The following is a 16,811-nucleotide window of genomic DNA, read 5'->3' as shown; positions in this document are numbered from 1 at the left end:
TAGAACTTTTATTCTCTGTGAAGTTAAACCTGCAGAAGCTGATGAACTCAATTTGTAGTTGTGACACTCAGTTTAATAATTTTAATTACATTGTTAATTAGAATAATCAGGTGATATTAAATCCCCATGTCATTGTGAAAAATGAGCTCATTTTACAAACACATCATCTTTAAAGTTAGTCTTAAACCAAGATAAACATTTGTTAAAGTGTGTGTCATTGTGTCTCTACAGGTTGCAGTGGTGTGGTGTCTCAGATGAAGGCTGTGCTGCTCTGACTTCAGCTCTGAGATCAAACCCCTCACACCTGAGAGACCTGGATCTGTCCTATAATAATGTAGGAGACTCAGGAGTGAATCGTCTCTCTGCTCTTAAGGATGACGAACATTACAAACTACAGACACTGACGTAAGTAAAAACCTCTTTTAATTAATGTTGCAAACGTATAAGAATGATTTGTTAATCCCTTTAACATTAATTTGTACATTTCTCTCAAGATATCAGATTACCAGATTAGTAAATAAAACCTTTATTGACATTAATAATAATTTATTGACAAAAAAATCTTTAAATCTTACGAAATGTCAATATATTTTATATAATCTGATTTTTTTTTCCATTGGTTTAAAGGGTGTTTTATTTTCATTAAAGTGTTGATAAAAAATTCATGTGAAGTCAGAAGACAGGGAGTCAGACTGAGTCTACAAAATGTCACAAATGAGTTGATGAGAGTGATTGTAAATGAACTCGTCTCCTTGTGACACTCTGGACAAGCAAAGAAAACAACTAAGGACGAGCTGAAACTACTAAAATTGGGCTAAAAACTGTCCAATGCATTATTAAAACCTGAAAGGGTCGTAGTGAACCAACATCTCTGAGAAATAAATGCAGTCAGAGAAATATTGTGAATTAATGTGTTGGGAGATCACTTAAACACTTAGTGAAAACACTCACTTATCGTCTTTACATGGAACCTGGAGCCTATCCCAGGAGATTTAGGGCACGAGGCGGGGTACACCCTGGACAGGATGCCAATTCTTCGCAGGGCTCACACACACACACTCACACACTCAATCACACACTATGGGCAATTCGGGAACACCAGTTAGCCTAATCTGCAGGTCTTTGGACTGTGGGAGGAAACCAGAGTACCTGGAGGAAACCCCCCAAGCACGGGTAGAACATGCAAACTCCATGCGCACAGACAGAAATCGACCCTGGCTGGGAATCGAACCCGGACCCTGCAAGGCGACAGTGCTTAACCACTACACCACCGTGCTGCCCTTAGTGAAAACAAATTATTAAAAACAATAGTAGAACCCGCGGCTATGTTTAATAGTAAAAGCAAGAACATGTTCACACACACAATGTGAGGACAACCCAAGGGATTGGGACTTAACAGCTGTGTAGCCTTAAGAGATCAGGGAGGCTAATCAGAAAAAAAGGCTTCAAGTTATAATCTGGGTTTCAGGACTCAACTTTTAAAAGAGTGGTTCTGGGAGCATAAAGAATCATTTTTAAACATGAACTAAACACCACATTGTGTATCATAATCAAAGCTAAAGGCACTTAAGTGAAATAATGGATTGTACAAAATAGTGTGTATGATTTTTATAGTCTTTTGTCTATTGAATTTTCAATAGTTTTGTCACTAAGATAAAAAATGGTCTTGTATAATTAAACATTTTGTTATAAATAAAGAATACCTATAAATAAACTTACTGACTCAAACACAGTCAGACAGAAACACAAAGCTGAAGGTGAGAACAGGATCAACAGGTGTGTGTGTGAGAGGAGATCACAGTGCAGGTTTACAATTAAAATAATGTACATAAAATATCACAACTGCGAAGAAATCAGTCCAGACTGGTGAGTCAAAAGTAGCTCAAGTTCTCATGAACACTGGGGACCTGGGACCTGCTCCCAACATTTACACCTGGTTTAGAGACGGGGACAAAATAACATGTAAAACTGATGAGTGTTAATCTCACACACTTTATTATATGAATATGTAACCAGACACACTTCTGATTTTTCCACACTTTTTGTCAAATCCTTTTTAAAATGCACAAAAAGCTCAGCACGTCTGATCCTCTGTTTTCATCTCATTCTCCTGTAGAACTTTTATTCTCTGTGAAGTTAAACCTGCAGAAGCTGATGAACACAATTTGTAGACATTTTTACACTCCATGAGTTTTATAATTCAGGAACATTTTATTTACCAATAAATTATCACCAAGTCATCTGGTGGTAAAAAGTCATCAATGTTAATTTTTTTTTTATTTTTTTTTTTAATTTGTATCACGATTCCTTTTATTACTAACTTTTACTTCCTTGATTTAGCATTATCATAAATTCATACACAATCGAGAAGAGAAACTAAATATAACACTCATGTATTATCACTTTAATTACATTGTTAATTAGAATAATCAGGTGATATTTAAGCAATTTCCCTGTGAGATTTATAAAGTTCTTTGTATGTTGAATATTAAATCCCCATGTCATTGTGAATAATGAGCTCATTTTACAAACATCATCTTTAAAGTAAGTCTTAAACCAAGATAATCTGTTGTTAAAGTGTGTGTCATTGTGTCTCTACAGGTTGGACCGTTGTGGTGTTTCAGGTGAAGGCTGTACCGCTCTGACTTCAGCTCTGAGATCAAACCCCTCACACCTGAGAGACCTGGATCTGTCCTATAATAAACTAGGAGACTCAGACGTGAAGTGTCTCTCTGTTCTACTGGAGAATCCTCTCTGTAAACTGGAGACACTGAAGTAAGATTCTATTTTAAGAACATTAATTAGAATAAAAAGTCTGATTACTGACAGTCTGATCTTCTCAATAAAGTGTGTGAATGCTGTTAGATTTTGTTACAAAGACTGCATAGTCCCCACAGAGAGAAATCAGTCCACACTGGTGAGTCAAAAGTAGCTCTCATGAACACTGGGGACCTGGGACCTGCTCCCAACACACACGCTGCTAATGTACACCTGGTTTAGAGAGGAGGACAAAATACCATGTAAAACTGACGAGTGTTAATCTCACACACTTTATTAAATTAGGCAGAATATGTAACCAGACACACTTTAAAATGCACAAAGGTTCAGCACCTCTGATTTTCTGTTTTTATATCATTTTCCTTTAGAATTTTCATTTTCTGTAAAGTTAAGTCTGCAAAAGCTGATAAACTCAATTTATGAACATTTGTTGCACTCCATGTGTTTAATAATACAGGAAAAATTAATTTACCAACAAATTATCACCAAGTGTTCTGGCTTAAAACAGACATGAATGTTAATTTTCTTTAAAATAAGTGTCCTATTGTTTTTGTGGTGTATCTTTTAATTCATGATAGTATTTGGTTTTTATCATGATTCTGACTTTTACTTCTTTGATTCTGCAATAAAATAAATCTCATTTATTTCGGTAAATCTGTACACAATAGATAAGAGAAACTAAATATAACTCTCAGTTTGATTATTTTGCTTACATTGTTAATTAGAATTGTCAAATGATATTTGGTTATATAATGATATATTAGCCAGGAGTAGCTCAGTGGTTAAGGCATTGGACTACGGTTCGGAAGATCCCAGGTTCAAACCCCACAACCACCAAGTTGCCACTGTTGGGCCCTTGAGCGAGGCCCTTAACCCTCAACTGCTCAGATGTATAATGAGATAAAAAAAAATGTAAGTCGCTCTGGATAAGAGCGTCTGCCAAATGTAAATGTAAATATTAAATCTCCATGTCAATTAATGAGCTTATTTTACAAACTGTTACGTTATTAATGCCCCGGAACTACGACTTGCTTCAACTTATAATGTTTTTATTCCATAAGCACACACATTGTATTCCACTTCTTAGTCTGGTGCATCAATCAAAAACTGTCCGGTCTCAAACACCGAACCGGAACTCTAAATGTTATCGGACATAACATCACATCTTCCCCCCTTTAAATGTAAATAACGTCCCTTTGAAATCTTATGTTCAATCAATTTGTTCTTATGCCAAAATCTGTTTTTTTTTTAACAGATCTCAATTAACCTTTCAGGGGGTCTAACAGTGCGTTTTTGTCTGCAACCCTTCCCAGGTGAAGCAGTAACTTCTTTTGTCAGATCAGAGTCAGTATAATCCACAGAACATTTGTCAACCTGTTCGCTTGTGGAAATTTGAGACACATCATGTTCATTTGATAGCGACTCGACATCTTGAACAGTGACTTGTGGTCTTATGTCCCCTCTGTTCCTTCTTAGAATTGCACCATTCTCGGTCATAATCTTGTATTTCTCTTTCAACACAACCTTGTCGCGTCCATGTCCCTGTTGCATGGTTCAGGATACGAACTTGATCTCCAGGCTTGAGTTTTCGCAGGGTCTTTGCTTTCTTGTCATAGTTCTCTTTTTGTTTGCTTTTGAGTTGTTGTTTTGCTTCTTTGATTCTGTTTGCTCCTGCAGGTGTCAACAAGTCCTGGTGAATGGGTAAGTTAGTGCGTATCCGTCGACCCATTAGCATTTGGGCTGGAGACAACCCATTTTGAAGCGGAGCACTCCTGTAAATCATTAGGCTCTTATTGAAGTCTGTCTTTCCATCATGACTCTTCTTCATGAGAGCCTTCACAATCTTTACAGAACTCTCTGCCAGCCCGTTGGACCTAGGGTAGTTTGGGCTCGAGGTAGTGTGTTGAAATCCCCACTCTTTAGCAAAGGCATCAAACTCCCTACTGCAAAATTGTGGGCCATTATCAGAAAACACTTCACATGGAACTCCATGTCTTGCGAAGACTGTCTTCAGGAAAGCAATGACAGCCTGACTAGATGTCACCTGAAGTGTTGCAACTTCTGGATAGTTGGAGAAATAATCAGTAACTACAATGTGGCTCTTACCATTGCAGTCAAACAGGTCTACCCCAACCTTTTGGTATGGATAATCGGGCACTGGATGAGGCATGAGTGGCTCTGCTTGTTGCCTAGACCTGTATGTGAGACATATTTCACATGAAGCTGTAGTCTGACTGATTTCATGGTTTATTCTTGGCCAGTACATTACGTCACGGGCCCTGCGCTTACATTTCTCTTCACCTAGGTGTCCCTCATGAACCTTGTGCAGCATTTCCTTGCGCATCGATGCAGGGATGACAAACTTGTTTCCCTTGAATATGATGTCATTCACTACTGAAAGTTCAGCTCTGCATGACCAGTAGTCTTGAATTTGCTTTGGACAGTCACTTTTCTTTTCTGGCCAACCTTTCAGTATGGTCTCTTTGAGTTGTGTCATTGTTTCATCTGCATCAGTTGCATTTTTAATTTGTTCGGTTTTCTCTGGGGACACAGGAAGAGAGGTCACTATCATGTCAACATACGCTTGTATGTCTGCACCTTTCTCACTGATAAGGCTTTCATGCTTGTCGACAGCCCGAGAGAGTGTATCAGCTGCAAACATGAACTTTCCTGGTGTGTAGATCATTTTGACTTCATATTTTTGGAGTCTGATGAGCATTCGTTGGATTCTCATTGGGCAGTCATTTAAGGCTTTGGACATTATGGACACCAGTGGCTTATGGTCTGTTTCCACTTCAAAGGACTGTCCGTAGACATACTGGTGAAACCTTTCACAGGCATATGTACAAGCCAAAAGTTCCTTTTCGATTTGTGCATAGTTGGTTTCTGCACTCGTCAAGGCCCTTGAAGCATAAGCCACTGGTTGCCAGCTCTCTCCATGTTGCTGCAAAAGCACAGCGCCTAGGCCGTATCGTGAGGCATCTGCTGAGATTCGTGTGGTCTTGTGTGGGTCATAATATCTGAGCACTGGCTCCTCTGTGATGATGAGCTTCAATTTTTGAAAGCACTTTTCCTGCTCGTGAGCCCACATCCACTCATTCTTTTGTTCGAGGAGACATCTGAGTGGAGCAGAATGTGTTGACAGCTGGGGAATGAATTTGGCCAAGTAAGTGACCATTCCAAGGAATCTCCTCACTTCTTCTTTATTTTGAGGCCGTTCCATGTTGACTATTGCTGAAGTTTTTCTTGGGTCTGGCCTGACCCCTTCCTCAGACAAAACATCCCCAACAAATGTTAAGCTCTTGACTGCAAACTCACATTTCTCCTTGTTCAATTTCAGATTTGACTGTCTTATTAGCTCCAGGACCTTCCTCAATCGTGCATCGTGCTCCTGCCGGTTAGAACCCCACACGATTATCTCATCCATCATAGTCTCTACCCCTGGTAAGTGTTCAAATATCATGTGGATTGTTTTATGGTATACTTCAGGTGCCGACAGAATACCATACGGTAGACGGAGGAAACGATATCTGCCTTCTGGTGTGTTGAAGGTACAAAGTTTAGAACTTGCCTCATCAAGCTTCAACTGCCAAAAGCCAGACGACGCATCAAGCTTACTAAACCACTTCGCTCCAGCAAACTGAGACATGATCTCTTCCCTGGTTGGCAGTTTGAAATGTTCACGTTTTATGGCTCGGTTGAGATCCCTTGGATCAAGACATATTCTCAGGGAACCATTTTTCTTGAGCACAATGACTAGTGAGCTCACCCAGTCTGTTGGTTCATCAATTTTCTTTATGACATCCAGCTTCTCCATGCGTGCTAATTCCTCTTTAAGTTTTTCTCTCAATGCAAATGGAACTTTTCTGCATGCATGCACCACAGGAGCTAGCGTGTCATCAATGCTTATTCTGTGCTCCCCAGGCAGACATCCGAGTCCTTCAAAAACATCTTTGTACTCCTCCATGAATGAAGTTTCATTTGCTTTGAACTGTGATGTCACTACAAAAACTCCCCTCACTAAGTCAAGTTTTTCACATGTGCTCAGTCCTAGAATTGGCTGGACACTCTTTTCCACAATCAGCATGTGTATCTTTAACAGCTGCCCCTTGTGCTGCAGGGTCACCATGCAGCTTCCTTTGACAGGGACATCCTCACCTGTGTATCCTGTTACTTTTATTTTTGTTGAGTGTATTTTGTTTTTAACTTTAAGAGTTCTGTAGTCATCCACAGACATCAGGTTAACTTGTGCACCTGTATCTAATTTGAATGGAGTTATTGTCTCATTTACAGTCAGTGGTACAATCCATTCAGCTTTGTCTTCCATGTTTGTTTGAACAGAATCAACAAAGAATTCCTCTGGCTGCTCTTCAACTGTGTATACTTTTTTCTTTGCATAATCAGCTTTGCAACACTTCGCAAAATGATTATTCGTCCCACAGCTGTTACAGGTTTTCCCATAAGCAGGACAAGATCGTGGCATGTGTGTCCCTCCACATCTGCTGCACTTGCTTCTTAGAGTTTTCATTCTCTGTTTTTGTTTTGTTGGTTGTTTTGTGTGTTGCTCCTCTCTTTTTACTGCATGCACTGCAGCATCATTTCTATGCAGCTCTTTGGCTTGAGCACGAGTTATTTCCGCAGCTCTACACATGTTGACAGCTTTCTCCAGTGTCAAAGCTGGTTCACGTAGCAGTCTTTCCCTGAGACCATTATCGGGAATCCCGCAGACTATTCTGTCTCTCACTAGTGAGTCTCTTAAATCTCCAAAATCACAAGTCTTACTCAGTGTGTGCAGTTCAGCAAGATATTGATCAAAAGCCATTCCTTGTTTCTGATCAGCAGAGAAAAATTTGTATCTCTCGAATGTGACATTCTTGCTTGGGACAAAGTATTCTTCAAACTTTGTCATGAGAACAGTCAGTGTTAAATTTGCCTCGTCAAGTTGGAAGCTATTATATATATCCAGTGCATCCTCACCTATCACGTGCAGAAAGATTGATGCTTTTAACTTCTCATCATCTCCACCCGCACCACTGGCAGCAAGATAGATGTTGAATCTCTGCTTAAAACGTTTCCAGTTATCCGCAAGATTACCAACGAGCTGCATAGGCGATGGTGGATTTAACTTCTCCATGACGGGAAAAACACTCGTTCTACTCCTGCACTCGGCTCGCGGGTGCTCGTCTCCCGTATGCCTCTCCCCGGCCGCTCTCCGTGCCGCTGTTTCTCCGTGGGTCTCGCTGGCGGTTTTTTTTTTTTTTTTTTTTTTTTTTTTTAAATCAATCGCCAATCCCTATTTCTGACACCATGTTACGTTATTAATGCCCCGGAACTACGACTTGCTTCAACTTATAATGTTTTTATTCCATAAGCACACACATTGTATTCCACTTCTTAGTCTGGTGCATCAATCAAAAACTGTCCGGTCTCAAACACCGAACCGGAACTCTAAATGTTATCGGACATAACATCACACAAACACATCGTCTTTAAAGTAAGTTTTAAACCAAAATTTAAATCTATTGATGAAGTGTGTGTCATTGTGTCTCTACAGGATGTATAATTGTGGTGTCTCAGATGAAGGCTGGGCTGCTCTGACTTCAGCTCTGAGATCAAACCCCTCACACCTGAGATACCTGGATCTGTCCTGTAATAATGTACTAGACTCAGGAGTGAAGTGTCTCTCTGCTGTACTGGAGAATCCTCTCTGTAAACTGGAGACACTGTGGTAAGATAAACTACAATCCATTGTTAAAGAAATCAGTCCACACTGGTGAGTCAAAAGTAGCTCAAATTCTCATGAAAACTGGAGACCTGGCACCTGCTCCCAACACACACGCTGCTAATTTTAGAGAGGAGGATAAAATAGCACATAATTAAGAGTGCTAATTTCACAAACTTTATAAAATTAGGCAGAATATTTAACCAGTGTTACTAGTTTAATCCGAGGTCTGGAAACAAAGCAAAGAGTTGTGCGGTGGAGCTATACGGAGAGTGACATGGAACAGGACGATGTTGTGCGCCCAAGAGGACCAGAATGACGCCTTTTTCATCTCTGCGATGCGGACAGTGCGGGAAACGAACTGCACAAGCTCCCGCGGCATCTTTGCTCCTGCTTAGAGCGCGCCTTCTCATCTCCACTACCAAAGAGGAAAAGGACGCAGAGTGTATCGCGTTAAAGCCCCTGATCCCAGCCAATGGACTTCAGAAAGGGACTCCCGTCTGTGGTCGCGCCCAGATAGAGCTGGGAGGAAACCTTCAGGAACATTTTATTCAATAATAAATTATCACCAAGTCATCTGGTTGTAAAAAGACATAAATTTTTTTCAGACGTTAAGTTTTTTTAATGAATGAATGATTAATACTTGCATGGGCTCAAGGCAAGGTCTTACAGGTGAAAGGGTGGTTTTATTTAGGACAAATTGGGTAGGAAAGAGTGAAAGGAAGGAGAAAGTATAAAAGGGAAGGACAGAGTGAGGGTGTGCACGTGCAGGTCCGGAGGCAGTGCACACCTGCGGAAGGGGAGGCCACCTGCGTAGGGAGCGTAAGGAGTGAACCAGGAGCAATAACAGATTTAGGCGCACGCTGTGACAGTATGATAATTTTAATCACATTGTTAATTAGAATATTCAGGTGATATTAAATCCCCATGTTATTGCAAATAATTAGCTCATTTTACACATCGTATTTAAAGTAAGTCTTAAACCAAGATAATCTGGTGTTGAAGTGTGTCATTGTGTCTCTACAGGTTGTATAATTGTGGTGTCTCAGATGAAGGCTGTGCTGCTCTGACTTCAGCTCTGAGATTAAACCCCTCACATCTGAGAGACCTGGATCTGTCCTATAATGATGTAGGAGACTCAGGGGTAAAGTGTCTCTCTGATCTACTGGAGAATCCTCTCTGTAAACTGGAGAGACTGAAGTAAGATTATATTATAAATCATTAATAATAAACTATGATTTAATCTGCATTCTTATCATAATAATAAACAAACACATTGTGTATAAATAAAACACATAAGACACATTTGTTCTGGTCAATACTGAATAAATCATTTACACATTCACAGTCTGGGTTTTTAAACGTACATGAACCAGTGAGATAACAACTTCTCCAAAAGATAATTAGAGTCTGATCTTTTTCTATAAAATACACACAAAGTATGATTACTGACAGTCTGATCTTCTCAAGAAAGTGTGTGAATGCTGTTAGATTTTGTTGAGAATGTAAGTGAGTAAATTTTAATGACTTGGTGTGTGTTCCTCAGTCCACAACCAGACAAACTGTCTCTAACCAGATCAGTGTCAGTGCTGTTACTCCTCTGTATAAGATCAAAAGTGAAGTGTGTGTCATTGTGTCTCTACAGGTTGTATGGTTGTAGTGTCTCAGATGAAGGCTGTGCTGCTCTGACTTCAGCTCTGAGATCAAACCCCTCACACCTGAGAATGCTGGATTTGTCCATGAATACTGTAGGAGACTCAGGAGTGAAGTGTCTCTCTGCTCTACTGGAGAATCCTCTCTGTAAACTGGAGATACTGAGGTAAGATAAACTGTAATCCATAGTTAAAGAAATCAGTCCACACTGGTGAGTCAGAAGTAGCTCTCATGAACACTGGGGACCTGGGACCTGCTCCCAACACACACGCTGCTAATGTACTTCTGGTTTAGAGAGGAGGACAAAATAACATGTAAAACTGACGAGTGTTAATCTCACACACCTTATTAAATTAGGCAGAATATGTAACCAGACACACTTTAAAAGTCTCAGCACATCTGATTTTCTGTTTTTATATCATTTTCCTTTAGAATTTTTATTTTCAGTAAAGTTAAGTCCGCAGAAGCTGATGAACTTAATTTATGAACATTTGTTGCACTCCATGTGTTTAATAATACAGGAAAATTTAATTTACCAACAAATTATCACCAAGTGTTCTGGCTTAAAACAGACATGAATGTTAATTTTCTTTAAAATAAGTGTCCTATTGTTTTGTGGTGTATCTTTTAATTCATGATAGTATTTGGTTTTCATCACGATTCTGACTTTTACTTCTTTGATTCTGCAATAAAATAATTCTGTACACAATAGATAAGAGAAACTAAATATAACTTTCAGTATGATTATTTTATTTACATTGTTAATTAGATTTGTTAGTCAAATGATATTAAATCTCCATGTCAATTAATGAGCTCATTTTACGAACACATCAGCTTTAAAGTAAGTCTTAAACCAAGATTAAAATCTGTTGATGAAGTGTGTGTCATTGTGTCTCTACAGGTTGTATAATTGTGGTGTCTCAGATGAAGGCTGTGTTGCTCTGACTTCAGTTCTGAGATCAAACCCCTCACACCTGAGAGACCTGGATCTGTCCTATAATCATGTAGGAGACTCAGGAGTGAAGTGTCTCTCTGATCTACTGGAGAATCCTCTCTGTAAACTGGAGACACTAAAGTAAGATCACATTTTAAAATATTAATAATCGAACTGTCTAATGATCCACCAGGTCATAATAATAAACACATAGTGTATTAATTAAACACAGACACATTTGTTCTGGTCAATACTGAATAAATCATTGTGTTAATTCTGATAGATTCTGTTGAGAATGTAAGTGAAAGACATTCTAATGACTTGGTGTGTGTTCCTCAGTCCACAACAAATAAGTCATTAACACATCACTTATCTCTTTAGATAAATGTTAAAAACATGTAAGACTGATCATTTATTTAATTCAATTCAATTTTATTTGTAAAGCGCTTTTAACAATTGTCATTGTCGCAAAGCAGCTTTACACAATCCAAAGAATTTTGATGCTCCCATCATGCATAGTGTCCACTGTACAAGCCTCTGGAGACAGTGTTATGATCTGGGGTTGATCAGTTACTTAGGTCTAGACTCAGTAACGTTATGGGGCAATAAAATGAAGTCAGCTGATGACCCGAATGTACTGAATCACCAGGTTATCACATCTATGGAGTTTTCTTCCTGATGGTACGGCCATATTCCAGGACTTAGATTTACATTACATTTTTATTTATGGCATTTTACAGACGCCTTATAGAGAACATCTTACATTTTATGTCATTGTACAACTGAGCAGTTGACGGTTAAGGCTTTGCTCAAGGGCCCAACAGTGGCAACTTGGTGGTGTTGGGGTTTGAACCTGAGACCTTCTGATTATTAGTCTAACACCTTAACCAGTAGATTGAGCGACTAGATGGTAAAGGAAGGGTTTAGGGAGCATGAGGAATCATTTTTTAGCTGGACACATTACACATTATAATTAATCATACTTATTAGTGTGTATGATCAGATGATATAATTAATGTACATAAAAATGTCAGAACTACAGTTTGTCCACACTGGTAAGTCAAAAAAAGCCTAAGTTCCCATGAACACTGGAGACCTGGGACCTGCTCCCAACACACACGCTGCTAATGTTTAGAGAGGAGGACAAAATAACATGTAAAAGTTTTCCACACTTTTTTTTATCTCATTCTCCTGTAAAATTTTTACTTTATGTAAAGTTAAACCTGAAGATCCTGATGAACTAAATTTGTAGACATTTTTACGCTCCATGAGCGTTTTATAATTCACAAACATTTTATTCTTTTATTAACTGTTCTGGTTTAAAACAGACATGAATGCTATTATTATTATTATTATTATTATTATTATTATTATTATTATTATCATTATTATTATGCTTTACACTTTTTAAATAGTATCTTTTATTCATTTTAGTATTTGTATTTACAGGTTTCTAACTACTACTTACTTTCTTGATTCTACATTATAAATAAATTTGTACACAATGGATAAGATAAACTAAATATAACACTCTGTCTGATCATTTAATTACATTGTTAGAATAATCAGGTGATATTAAATCCCCATGTTTTTATTTATAAAGAGCTTATTTTACAAACACAACATCTTTAAAGTAAATCTTAAACCAAGATAAAATCTGTTGTTGAAGTGTGTGTCATTGTGTCTCTACAGGTTGTATAAGTGTAAAGTCTCAGATGAAGGCTGTGCTGCTCTGACTTCAGCTCTGAGATCAAACCCCTCACACCTGAGAGACCTGGATCTGTCCTGTAATGATGTAGGAGACTCAGGAGTGAAGCGTCTCTCTGCTCTACTGGAGAATCCTCACTGTAAACTGGAGAGACTGAAGTAAGATAATAATAATTCTGGTCATAATAAACAAAAAACACATTGTGTATAAATAAAACACAGACACATTTGTTCTGGTCAATACTGAATAAATCATTTACACATTCACAGTCTGGGTTTTAAAAAGTACATGAACCAGTGAGATAACAACTTCTCCAAAAGATAATTAGAGTCTGATCTTTTTCTATAAAATACATACAAAGTCTGATTACTGACAGTCTGATCTTCTCAAGGAAGTGTGTGAATGCTGTTAGATTTTGTTGAGAATGTAAGTGAGAAAAATTCTAATGACTTGGTGTGTGTTCCTCAGTCCACAACCAGACAAACGGTCTCCAACCAGATCAGTGTCAGTGCTGTTACTCATCTGTATAAGATCAAGAGTGAAGTGTGTGTCATTGTGTCTCTACAGTTTGTATAATTGTGGTGTCTCAGATGAAGGCTGTGCTGCTCTGACTTCAGCTCTGAGATCAAACCCCTCACACCTGAGAGAACTGGATCTGTCCTATAATAATGTAGAGGACTCAGGAGTGAAGCGTCTCTCTGCTCTTAAGGATAATGAACATTACAAACTACAGACACTGACGTAAGTAAAGACCTTTTTAAAGAAATGTTAAAGTAAACAACTGATCATTTAACCTCATTATCATGAGTCTGTACATTTCCCTTTAGTTCCAATAAGAACTAAATTAAAAGGTTATAAAATAGAATCAGCTATAGAAAACATCACTATATTTCATTTAGTCTGATTTTTTCTAACACTTGTCTTTGATGCTGTTTTGTCTTCAGTAAAGTGTATTGATATAAAATTGATGTTACGAGAGTCAGTCAGAGTCTACAAAATGTCACAAATGAGTAACAATCTCTGCTTTACCCTGTTTCTGATCAACAGTACACTTTCTTCTCAATTCTCATGAAAGTTTATTACAATGACAATTTCTAAAGATGTTACATTGAGCTGTAATAAGTCAAACAGGAGGTGATGATGTTTCCCTTGGAGATGAGATGATTACATGCTGATGATCATGAAGGACAACAGATCAGCTTGTGGATAATAATTCATGTTTTTTTCTTTTAGTTTCCGTCGATGATGAACATCTGTGTCAGTGTGATGAAGACTCTGGTGTTCCTGTATTTCCATGTTAAAGAACATTTAGGGGATATAACACATTAAACAGACTCCAGAAACATGAGGAGTGTATAAGTGTATAATGGTCTCTGATCCCTTGATTAGATTCCCAGACCTCAATCCCATAAAACACCTGGAAGATTATCTGGAGCAGCATGTCAAAAACCACATTATCTTCAACTGGACTGAATATGAACATGTATCGTTGTTCTCACTAGGATTTCTTCCCAAATAACTCACAGCTGGATGGAGCATTGTGTGTTCATGAGGTAACATGGAGCGACTCTCAGCCTGCAGTAAATGTAGGAATAATTTGAGGATGAACTGTTACTAGCATCACAATTTTATGTAACAAACACAAACAAGTGGAGTTACAGACACGTGTACCTGTGCTTTTACTCTACATCTTTAGGACTATTCTTTAAAAAATAAATAAATAAAACAATTAACCTGAAGTTACTGTTCTAACATGACTGATTTCCTTGTTTGTAATTAATATTTAAGTTTTATATGTTAAAATCTATTTACACATGCATAATATCGCTCTTTTGCTTAATTTTTTGAAATAAAATTTTATTGTACTTAGATACTTACACGCTTTGTGCAATTGTATCAAAAAATACATTTTGAAGAAATAAAATTACATACTATCCAATGTTATCCATTAAGTCTAACGTAAGTATGTAACATGAGTTTTATTGCCAAATTATTTTGGCAACAGTTCTATAAGAATATATATTTTTTAAAGTGCCTTTTTTTTTTTTTACTTTTGTGATGTTTTCAGAAAAGAAATTATTGTTGTAATTTTTATGTTGCAAATTATGGTCAGAAATGTTTCCATAAGTTACTCAGTGTTCATTGTAATATACTGTAATCATATTTTATATTCTGGAACTTTTGACAAATTATGGATGTCACAGTTACATCTGATGCAATAAAATATTATTTCTTTGTGCTTTAAAAAAGTTGAATTGCTTTCTAGTTAGTTACTGTAACACTGCTCATTACTACACAACAGGTATCTTATGCCGCCCAGATCATGTTAAGAAGTGTTGTTTTTTTTTGTTTTGTTTTGTTTTTTTTATTATATTTATTGTGGTAGTTTTTTGATTTTCAGACATACAAAAAGAACACAATCACAAAACCAGACAAAACACACCTACAGAAGTGTAAGAACAAAAAGAAGAAAAAAAAAAAAAAAAGAACAGTATCTCCTTCAGTCAACCACTTCACTGTGTAAAGGCAAAAAAGATCAAAAATAGATTTTTACTCAATATGACATTATGAATAATAGTGGCAATAAAATTACAACTATTTGTATATAATCACCTAGGTACTTAAAGCAAAAGTGACAGGGGAAGTAAAAAATAAAAATAAAAACAGAGAACGAACTAAAAGAAATGGTGTATTAAAACCGACACTACGATTACAAGGTTTCAAGTAGTTTCGCGATTATCTGAGATTTTTAACAGGTAGTTGAAAAGAGGCCGCCAAGAAACTTCAAATTGATCTATATTTCCAGACATACTATATCTAAGCCTCTCTACATGAAGGGTGGAAGAAAGTTCAGACAACCAAATCTTGAATAGTGGCCTTGACTTATTCTTCCACATGCAGAGAATAGATTTTTTTGCGATCATCATACAGTACCATACTGTATAGGCACTCGGAAAGCATTGTTAAGATGCTGCAAGGAGACTGACCAGCCAAAGAGCAGTTGCAGGGTCTAAGGGAATTTCACAAGCATAAACCTCTGAAAGAAATTGGAAAACTTCTGACCAGAATTCACCGATTTTGGGGCATCCCCAAAAAAGATGACCAAGCGAACCCTCAGCAGATTCACACTTATTGCAAAGAGAGGAAATAGTGGGGTAAAAAGTGTAAAGTTTAACCCTAGAGTGGTGCAATCTATGTAACACCTTGTACTGAATAAGTTGGTGCCTAGCATTAATAGAGCAGGTGTATATATTTTTAAGACACTTTCCCCAGTCTTCCTCAGAAACATGAATATCCAGTTCCTTTTCCCAATCGTTTTTCAGATGGTTGGTAGAGACATCTAACTGACTTGTAAAAAAATCTACAAATTTTGTGACTAACTTTGGGTTATTGGGAACGCAAGTAAGTAGTTTGTGTAGTTCATTATCAGCTGGCAGAGTTCCAAAGTTCGGCATAGTGGAACGAACATAATTTCTAATTTGTAGGTATCTAAAGAAATGCGAAGCAGGAAGGTCGAATTTCTCTTTTAGCTGAGAAAAAGTAGGAAAATTGTTGTCTATATATAAATCTCTCAGAGTGAGTATTCATTTTCTCGCCCAACCTGCGAACACTGGGTCTAATAATGAGGGTTTAAAGGCGATGTTACGACAAACAGGAGCAAAAAAGGAAGTACCTGGCAGTTTGAATGTCTTAGTAATCTGATGCCATATCCTGAGAGAGTTATTAATTATGAAGTGGGATCTAGCTGCAACTTTAGATTTCTCTGGGGCAGTAAATAGCAACGAAGAGAGAGATGAGTTTAAAGCACCACGCTCAATCACAAGCCATGAAGGGAGATCAGCTATAAGACTGCCGGGGCATGGGTCCTGCCAAAAAGTTAAGGCTCTACAATTAGCAGCCCAGTAGTAGTGTTGAAAATTTGGCAAACCTAACCCCCCCATTGACCTAGGCTTACACACATGAAATTTAGATATTCTATGTGTTTTAAAGCCCCATATAAATGGCAGTACAATGGA

General features: G+C 37.7%; 3 protein-coding genes across 3 annotated transcripts in view; all 3 read left to right on the top strand.

Annotated features, from left to right (window-relative positions):
- The window catches only part of LOC128534538 (NACHT, LRR and PYD domains-containing protein 12-like), a 57,797-nt gene extending 46,565 nt beyond the window's left edge, over window positions 1-11,232 (top strand). Inside the window, exons 7-9 of the mRNA XM_053509005.1 lie at window positions 2,602-2,775; window positions 10,146-10,319; window positions 11,055-11,232. Coding sequence (XP_053364980.1) covers window positions 2,602-2,775; window positions 10,146-10,319; window positions 11,055-11,232 — 526 coding nt within the window. The remainder of the gene's footprint in view (window positions 1-2,601; window positions 2,776-10,145; window positions 10,320-11,054) is intronic.
- Window positions 1-12,918, top strand: part of LOC128534130 (NACHT, LRR and PYD domains-containing protein 12-like) — a gene marked incomplete at its 3' end in the record, with an annotated part of 189,959 nt that extends 177,041 nt beyond the window's left edge. Inside the window, exon 5 of the mRNA XM_053508428.1 lies at window positions 12,780-12,918. Coding sequence (XP_053364403.1) covers window positions 12,780-12,918 — 139 coding nt within the window. The remainder of the gene's footprint in view (window positions 1-12,779) is intronic.
- Window positions 1-16,811, top strand: part of LOC128534555 (NACHT, LRR and PYD domains-containing protein 12-like) — a 140,636-nt gene that overhangs the window by 75,199 nt on the left and 48,626 nt on the right. The window lies entirely within an intron of this gene.

This window comes from Clarias gariepinus, chromosome 12, assembly GCF_024256425.1.
Source record: "Clarias gariepinus isolate MV-2021 ecotype Netherlands chromosome 12, CGAR_prim_01v2, whole genome shotgun sequence".
Classification (NCBI taxonomy): Eukaryota; Metazoa; Chordata; class Actinopteri; order Siluriformes; family Clariidae; genus Clarias; species Clarias gariepinus.
The sequence above is the reverse complement of the archived record's forward strand: the minus strand, read 5'-3'. Positions and strand labels throughout refer to the sequence as shown.